Source organism: Geospiza fortis, unplaced genomic scaffold (assembly GCF_000277835.1).
Source record: "Geospiza fortis unplaced genomic scaffold, GeoFor_1.0 scaffold55, whole genome shotgun sequence".
NCBI classification, from domain to species: Eukaryota; Metazoa; Chordata; class Aves; order Passeriformes; family Thraupidae; genus Geospiza; species Geospiza fortis.
Window position 1 is genome coordinate 4,468,778 of NW_005054308.1, and position 9,234 is coordinate 4,478,011.

The 9,234-nt window shown below is 46.4% G+C and overlaps 1 protein-coding gene across 1 annotated transcript in view; it reads right to left on the minus strand.

The window, feature by feature from the left end:
• Window positions 1–2,018: 2,018 nt before the first annotated feature.
• KLHL3 (kelch like family member 3) overlaps window positions 2,019–9,234 on the minus strand; it is a 37,826-nt gene continuing 30,610 nt past the window's right edge. The window contains exons 11-14 of the mRNA XM_005418701.2: window positions 6,690–6,818; window positions 3,247–3,387; window positions 2,892–3,035; window positions 2,019–2,658 (exon numbers count right to left, since the gene is read on the minus strand). Of these exons, the coding sequence (XP_005418758.1) occupies window positions 2,630–2,658; window positions 2,892–3,035; window positions 3,247–3,387; window positions 6,690–6,818 (443 nt within the window). The 3' untranslated portion in view covers window positions 2,019–2,629. The remainder of the gene's footprint in view (window positions 2,659–2,891; window positions 3,036–3,246; window positions 3,388–6,689; window positions 6,819–9,234) is intronic.

The window sequence follows — 9,234 nt, forward strand, 5'->3', positions numbered from 1 at the left end:
GCCATTTTACAAGAGCAGAGAACCACCAAAACCTAGTAATTAAGAAAGGTCTATGAACAGATGGAGAGCAGGGGATGAAATTATCCCACCTCCAGGTATACCCACTTTTCCCACCTGACAAACACAGCAAATTGCAGCCTTGCACCTCTCTAGCAGTACCTACCAATTTTTATCTCCAGCCCACATAAACTCACAGTCTCTGGGTAATATTGGCCTTTACTCCAGTGAAGCCAGAGGTGTGAGAATGTTGGCTGGGAACTGTTCCCAACTGTTGAGCTGCAGTTGGGCTGTACAGTAGCTTATCGAAGAGTTTATTTAGCTTTATGTCTGTACCAGACCTAACAAGTGCCCAAATGCTTGTCCAGCCTTGTCCAGTCACTGCCGCCTAACAAGAGATGCTACCTTGGACTGAAATGCTTTGTCTGTCCCATTTTATCCTTTATTCCCAGGCTGCATGGAAGGGAACCACCTTTTGGGCCAGTGAATTTGAGTCTGTCCCAGCTGAGGCCTCATCACCTTCCTTATGCCACCATAAAGGTGCATCTCAGGACTCTGATCCGAAGGCAGCTGCAGTCAGGGGAATATTCCTACTGGGATAGACATTCCTACTGGGATGTGCATTCCTACTGGAATATATGTTCCTACTGGGATGTACATTCCTACTGGGTATACATTCCTACCAGGGTACATTCCTACCAGCCCAAATGGCTTTTACAGTAAGCAACACCACAGAGAAGAGCAGCATGTCACACTATGGTTTTGGCACGTTTCGCTGCAGATTGTATAAAACTCAAAGCAAAAAGTTTAAAGGGTATTATGGAAAAGACTATTTTTTAAAAATTATTATTTTCAGACCTCTGAGCTCACATACAGTGGAAGGGTTGACATAAAGAGTAGTAATGCCTTTTCTTTAGACAGTTTGCCCTTGTTTGTGAAAGCAAGAACATCCCAAGGGGAGTGGGAGCTACCTCACATTCCCCATGAAGGGAGTGCCAGCCCCTCTGCTGGGCAGCAACACAACACAGGCAGGGGCTGCTTCCCCACAGTGAACAGGCACCCATCTTACAAGGACTGTGTCAACCCAAACACCAAAGAACACATATTTATAGAAGAAACCCACTCCTCTAAAAAAGCAGCACAAGATGATGCAGCTTGGACCCCTCTGAAATAAATTTTTAAGTATTTTTCTTTTCTACTGTCAAAGGTCACATGGAGCAGATCTATGGAGACAGAAACCAGCACAACAACTCTGGGCAGCTGCCCACAAGAAAAAGCCTCAGCTGATCTACAAGGGGAAAACAGAAGAAAAACAAACCCAAGCAACAAGAAAAAGAGTAGAGAAAATATTTTTCTTCACTAGTTCTCTTTAGCTGAGGAGCTTTTAGGAGCTCACCTCTGTATGCAGAAGCATGTCAGAGCTCATAGGGAGACACAAAAAGGTATTTTAAAGTCAAACATCTTCTTAAACAGAAAACTTTAAGAATTTGGTATATAAGCAAGACAGGTCCCTTACATCTGGATCTAGATTTGTCTGTTTTGAATAATCTTATGAGTTCTTCATACTAATAGAGGAATGCTTTTAGTAAGGGCAAGACTAAAATAGCAATTACAGTGACAGTGATTAGTTAATCTCCCTGCTCTGGAAGCATTAAAACACTGCAGGTATTTTACTTGGCTCATTAATCCCTGCTTGGGTGACAGAGGGCTCTCGCTGCACGGAATGTCTCTTCATTAATGGCACCACAAGGTTTTTTTTTAACATCTAAATGCTCTATTATGAAATGGCATTGAGATGCTGGACAAAGCTAGAACTGAAGCTTTCAGCACAGCTGAAAAGTGTGGGCTGGGAACATTTTCTATTCAAGCAACATTTGTTTCACAGGAGCAACAAAGCCCGTGGGAGCAGCATGTGTTGTGTGGGGCTGGGAAGTCGAGTGTGGCTCAGGTGCAGAGAGCTCAGCCCCAGGGAAGGCACTGCCCAGCAGGTCCCGGCACGCACAGCACACAGCATTCATGGCAAGTAGAAAAACCACATGGTGTTTATTTCCACAAGCATTTCAGGGATACATACAGCAGTCCAGTGGCATGTACAAACGTACGGCTGAGACAGCGTCACACTCGAGCCAGACCACCCTGTTCCAGTCCATTTCTGCTGTTTTTTTCTCTGCTGGAACTCAGAAGTTTCCCCTGCCAGTATTAAAGTCCACCCTCCAGGCACAGTGAGTAAGTAGTTCAATCAACAATGTGCACGGAGCATCAGTAGGGAAGAAATCCAGAAACATTCATTTTCACTCACATGCCCAAACGTAGCAGTTTTGTTTCACACAAAAAATCCCGTGCCTGCAGTCCAAGCACAGTGTTTATCTCAGGACACATGCCATCGAGAAGAACAGCTGATTGCACCACAGATAACAAGCAACACCTCGTGTCTAGCATGGAACACGTCCCCAGAGGGATTTTCACTTGGCTATGCAATCCACTGCAGAGTGGATGATGCTTGCAACGTATCACTTGTCATGCTAAGACATGAACAGCAATGAGATGGGTCAAGTCAGAGGTCAGTCATCTTCCCAACACCACCTAGCTGGATCCACTTCACTTCTGCTCCTCACATTGGCTTGAGCATGTGTCACAAGGGTTTGTGAATCACAGCCACACCTGTTGTAAGAACAGACAGACACAGTTATGGTGGGAGCAGCTCCTGCGTTGCTACAATCATCCCGCAAAGCCAAAGCCTGCAACGAGGGAGGTGTCTACCACTTCTGTGAAAGTTCCTTCTACTGAAATCAACATAAAACATACCAAAAAAAGTAAAATTAAAGCTTCAGGGGGCACAGTCCTCAAGTTTAGGGATGACCCCACTGCTGCCCGCTCTCCCACTGCCTGTTTACCTGCATAACTCCTCCCTGTGCTCATGCTGGTTGGCAACAACGTCCACTTGTCTGTGCTGGGGTTGTAGTACTCCACCGAGGCCAGGTTGCAGGAACCATCATCGCCTCCCACCACGTAGAGGAGACCATTCACAGCACACACCCCTCAAAGCAGAGCACAGATGGTGAGACAGGAGCCAACTCATCCCCCACAGCACGCTGCTGCCACATTCCGATTCACCCCCAAGCAGATCCCTCAACTCCCATTTTTATCTTTTAAACACATACACCACATACACCACAAGCACAGCAACTGCATTAAAAACCACACACAGACAACTGAGCCAACCACCACAGCAAGGCTTATCATGCTTACCTGCATTTCTTCTGCACATATTCATGTCTGCTACTTGCTTCCAGGTGTTTGTCCCTGGGTCATAGACTTCCACACTCTTCCTCACCAAGGGCCCGTCGTGGCCCCCAGTGGCATAGAGCAGCCCACTGAGCACACCAACACCTGCCAAGCACAGCCAGGTCAGCCACAGCACAGGGACAGGGCTGCACATCCCTGCTTCTGCTACTGGGCATGGCCTTGGCCTCTCCAAGGCACTTCCAAAAGCATGGGCCACATGTGCACCAAGATCAGCTCTGCCCCCGCCCACCCCATGGCACTACAGCAACCTGCACAGTATTGCCTGGCAGATGTCCCCTCTTAGGAAGCTGTCAGGTTATCCAAGACCAGCAGTCTAGTCCCATGATGCTTCTCTGCCTTTATTCCATCTCTTTGCCCTGACTTCCTCTCTGCCTCCCACCCCACCTTGTTTCCATCTGCCTGATATTTTCTGCCATGGGACCCTCTGCTTTTAGCCTGATTCCCCTTTCAGGACTTTGACTTGTTTTTCCTGCTGCCATTGTGCCACATGACTTCATCCTTTGGATGATATTCCTCTCCTCAACAACTTACAGCTCTTGAAGCTGCCACCTGGTTCCTCTCCTCCCACTCCCACCCCAAAACCTGGCAGCACTTGGCACAGACAAGGTGCCTCCAATGCCACCTTCTCAGCCATTTTTGAAGGCCCCTGGCCTAATCTCTGGGAATGACCTGGATATTAAAGCTACTTCTGCCTAATATTAAGTAAATTAGTTAATTAAAATGTTCACCAATCCGTGAGAGTTAAAACTTCCAGCAACATATCTTCGTTAATAGGTTCAAAGGCCTCTATTAAAATTAACAAGGTGGGATGTTAGTAAAACAGAAACAGATCTGAATCACATCATTTCAACCATGAGCAGGAAGGAGAGGGCCCTGCCGGCCTGATAGCAACAGGTTTTTTACTTGGTCCCTGTGCAAGGATTTCTCCTGGTCAGGAAAGGAGAGGGCAGGAAGAGCTGCTGAGCCAGAGAACAGGCACCACTGAGGCTCTGCAGCTCCATCAGGAGCATCCCCATCTGGGGACAGGTACATAAATCTACCACTGTCACCTCTCCCCTGTCCAAATTATCTTAGCTTGCTACTGCTGGGTTTGGTTTTGGGCCAGCCATCTCTCAGTGTACCAAGAGGCGCTGAAATCCTAATATGACATTGGGATTCATGGTTCACCTCTGAAAAACATACAATTAATCTCTAACTGCCACAAATATCCACCTTACTGGGCCACATCCTTGGTGTGGTTGAAGTACTCCACATGCAGGACTTGGGAAGAGCAGAACACATCCACATGTGTGTCCTGGCTCCTGAGCTGGAGCAGCTGTCTCCCAGTTTACTGGGATATGGAAAGTCACTTAACTGCATCTGAGCCCAGCAGCCTGGCTGTGCAGCACCTTGGCATTTGACTATATTCAGCTGTTAGTGGAAATTTTATACTTGTAAGAAATCATTGAATGAGTAAACTAATTTAGCAAGCAAGAGAGTAAAAGAGTCAGAAATGCTCAAGCTTTTTTCCATGAAACTGCCTCCTTGTGCAGTGAGACAGGGCATGCAGGGACAGGACATCCCTGCATGAACCACACAGCTGGTCCAGCAAACCCTGGAGTGTTCAACAAATGTGCAGATGTGGCACCTGGGGATGTGGTTTAGCATGAACAGGGCAGTGCTGGGTTAACAGTGGGACCTGATTATCTTAAAGGTCTTTTCCAATCTAAAAAACTGTATAATTCTACAAAACCTGGGCAGCACCTGCACATCCCCACAGCCCCAGTGCCTCCAGGGACTTGGGGACACCTGTCCCCAGCCCCACTAGATGTCAGCACGGGGACAGAGCACGGTGTCATTGCTGGAGCTGGACAGCAGACTGTGCTGCAGCACTGCTGGTGGCCAGGGGCACTGGGCAGTCCCCTCCATCCCTGCTGGAGGCGCCTCTGTGGGACAAGCAGAGCCTGAGGAGCTCAGCTCTCAGGTGGGGAACAGAAAACTGCAAAGTTTGGCACGGGAGTATGAGCATTCCTAACAAAGGACTTGCTATATGGAGAAACACTTGTAAAGCAGCACTCAGAGTGTTTCCAACAAAGACAACTCACTAAAATCCATTTCACTACAGCTACAAAATTCTTGCTGTTTCAACACACTGCCAAGAAAAGGAGAAACTCAATCTGCTCTCCTGGAAGGCTGCACTGGACTAGGTTTAAGCATCAAGCAGATACCACAAACCTCTTCCACAGAACTCAAACCAACAGCGTGTCCATATTTACCTCACCTGGAGCTACAGAAAAGATACTGGAGTGAGGAGAGAGAGACAGGGTGTAGAGAGCAGCCTCAACCTGCCCAGCTCAAAAGGGAACTCCCACCACAGCTCAACCTGCTGGGTCATTTCAGCCCCAAAGAGCAGCCCCCAGGCCTTCCTGTGGGTTCCTGCACAATTTAATATCAGGGAGGACCCACAGCACATACTGAGCCTTAAGATCAACAGTGACAAATGCCCATTCTCCTGAAGATAATTTTGAATGCAGTGCATGAGAGCTCTTCTCTCTTTCAGAGAGGAACAATCACAAAGACAAATTACTGCCTGGCCCAAGATCATGTAGGAAATTAGAAACCATCGAGACTAGAATCCAATCGTTTTACAACAGGTCCTTTCCTCTAATCCTCCAGATCACCAACTCTTGCAAAAAATCAACTAAAAACTAGCTAAGAAGGGAAAATCTGAGATTGATTTTATTATCCTACACAGATGAGGGGGAAAAAGGGGAAGACCACGAGGTCACAGGATACAAATCATGTGAACAGTGCAAATTACCAAAACACCCAGTGCGAACAACTAAATAACTATTTAGTGCAATACAAGAAGCCATGAGGGCTGCTGAGAGATTCCAAGGCATTACATTTTCACCCCTCATGGGAAGTAAGGCACACAAGAGGCTGCACTTGCAAGGCCAGCAATGGCAAATCCCACTTTTCCTCCCTGCGTGTGAGCAGAGCAGGTGGTATGTCACAGACATATTTTATGAAAAATCTTTTTGCTAGGATCTTTTCTCCTGACAAGCTGAGAGGCCTCAGAAACGAAATGTAAACAATAACTATCTGCTGCATCTGTGGAATGCAACAGGTGCATCTTTGCTTGGTCCCATGTGGTTGTTTTTAATTAATGGCCAATCACAGTCCGGTTGTCTCGGACTCTCTGGTCAGTCACAAGATTTTATTATCATTCCTTTCTGATGAAATCCTTTCTTCTATCCTTTTAGTGCAGCTTTAAAATATCTTTTAACGTAATACATATCATAAAATAATAAATCAGCCTCCTGAAACACGGAGTCGAGGTTCTCATCCCTCCCCATGCTGGCGCTGCCTGCACACCCCACGGCGGTGCCTGTGCTGAGCGGTACCTGCCCCGCTGCGCCGCGTGCTCATGTCAGCCACGTAGGTCCACTCGTTGGTGGCGGGGTTGTACTGCTCCACCGTGCTCAGGCACTGCCGCGACGCGCCGTCGTAGCCGCCCACCGCGTACAGCTTCCCTGCAACACACACAGCCCTGCTGGCAAGGGGGGAGGCGTGGCAACAAAGTGCCACAGGTATGCTTAGCAGAAAGATTTTTGAATGTAGAATCTCAAGGAATGGAAATGAAAGCAAGTTTTGATGTAGAAGAAAAGAATTGCTGAGCTGGTCTTACTGGATAACCAAGGAGGCAAAGGGTGTGTTAGTTGGGAAGGGTTTTTATGGCTTAGAGCAAAGGATAAACCCACCTCTATGACTTACAGCAAAAGATAAACCCACTTAGAGCAAAGGATAAACAAGAAGATGTTTTCACCAAGCAGAAAGATAGCACAGGCAAACAAGTCAGCAAATGCTGCAGGTAGATAAAAGGTCTCAGAATTTTCCACTGCAAGAAAACTGAAAAACAACTTCTGGCTTAAACTGTGACATACTAACTTTTAGTCATTGGAGAACAGTAACATGAAAATGGTAATTATATTAGTTATGATAGGCTATAGATAAAAGGTAAGGTGTAGATTGGGTCTACTGTATGAAGATGCTCAGCAAAGTATATAATGCAATGTAACCAAAGCTAAAGGGTCTCCAGGCCTGCCTGCAGCTCGAGGTGACAGCTGCAGGCACAGGCTCCATCACCAATGACCCTGGACTGCTGTAACACCTTGGATGAAATAAACTGCATTTTGAAGAGCTGCCTGGAGTCCCACATCTCTCCTTCAGGCTCTTACACAGCCAGGCTCACCCACAGGCACAGCCCAGGACAGGCCCTGCCTCAGGTGGCTCTAGGGGACACGCCTAAACCTGTCATATTTTCTGAAAAATTCCTTTGCCAGGATTTCTTCTCCTGGGAAGCTGAGAAACCCCAGAGAAAAATGAAAACAGTATTATCTCATTTGCTTCTGCTGTGTTTTGCTGCTTTGGAATGTGGTCTGGATATTGTTTATGCAACAGGTGGTTGTTTGATCGGTTTCATGTGAATTGTTTTTACTTAATAACCAGTCACAGCCAGCTGTGTCAGGACTCTGGAAGAGAATCACAAGTTTTCATTATCATTCTTTGTAGCCTTCTGTCTGTATCCTTTCTCTAGTCTTTAGTAAAGTTTTAGTACAGTATTCTTTAATATAATATCATATCATAAAATAATAAATTAGTCTTCTAAGAACATGGAGTCAGATTCCTTCCTTCCTTCCATCGTCCAAGGCACCTCACAAATACCACATAAACCTGCTGGATGTCTGGGGAAAAGCCTAAAAAAAGCATCTGGAGTGGGCTTACAGACAGGAGTGATTGTTTGTAAAACTGTTAAACTGTCAGCAACACAAGGATACACCACAACAGCTTAATCAGAAGTCAGCAGCCCAGAGGGTTTTCCAAATTACTGTTGGCCCAGGAGAAGAGGGATTATCAAGCTGTGTTCTGTTGATGGAAAGTTCCCCCTGTTCAGGTGTGCTCAATGGCTGTCACTGGTCATTAATTACAGCACCACATGAGCAATAAATACAAAATAGCTTTTTATAGTAACATAATACCTGCAAAGAAACCCAGAGATGACTTTGTAGAACTCGGGCCAAATGGAAACCCAGAGATGCTGTGAGCAGCTGAGGCCAGCAGGTCACTTGTGCCCAGGGATGACAGCACAGGACACACCATGGTGTGAGGGTCTCCTGGGGTATCCAGCCCTCCCTGCCTCAGCTCACTGAAAGCTGACAGACACACACTGACTGAGACCAGAGAAGCACCTCAGATATCATGGGACTGCATCATACATGAAACAGGGCTGATGCTCTACTGTGCCCTCTGTTCCCAGGCCTGACTGATGCTCTCCCCTTGTCTCCCTGTATCATCTATCATCTATCACTGCCTTTGCATTGAGGCAGTTAATTCTCTGGGCAGAGAAGGATTCTTCTTACTAAAGCAGCCAGCACAAGGCATTCTGGTTCAAATCCATGTCTCCTAGATGCTACAATGAACAACAATTAAAAAAGCTCGACAAATACGTAGAGAAATTCTAACCTAAATTTTTGTACAAAACCTAGAAATTATATCAATTCTCAATCAATGACAGCAAAATCTGACCATGAATGAGTTGTGCAATTTTTTGCATGCATAAGACTCCCACCAGCAGTCATCTTCAGCCTTAGGCTTTTGCATCCTCCTGTTTCTGGCTGTTTGCAAGGCTCCAAGAACAGGCTGGCTCTTTCCTTTCTCCCTCAGGCCCACTCATGACCTCCTTCTGCATCTCCCTGTCTCTAGGAACATTTCAAACTCTTACTTGTGCTGTTGGTCCTGCCTGGTCTTTGTCAGTGAATCAGACAAGAGTGCCAATCTAGGCAAGACAAGATCAATTCCCCTGGCTGACATAGATTATTAGGTATTTTCAGTATATAATTGATCATCAGATCAATTTTTGTCACATTCAGATGAACCCTGTGGATTAAC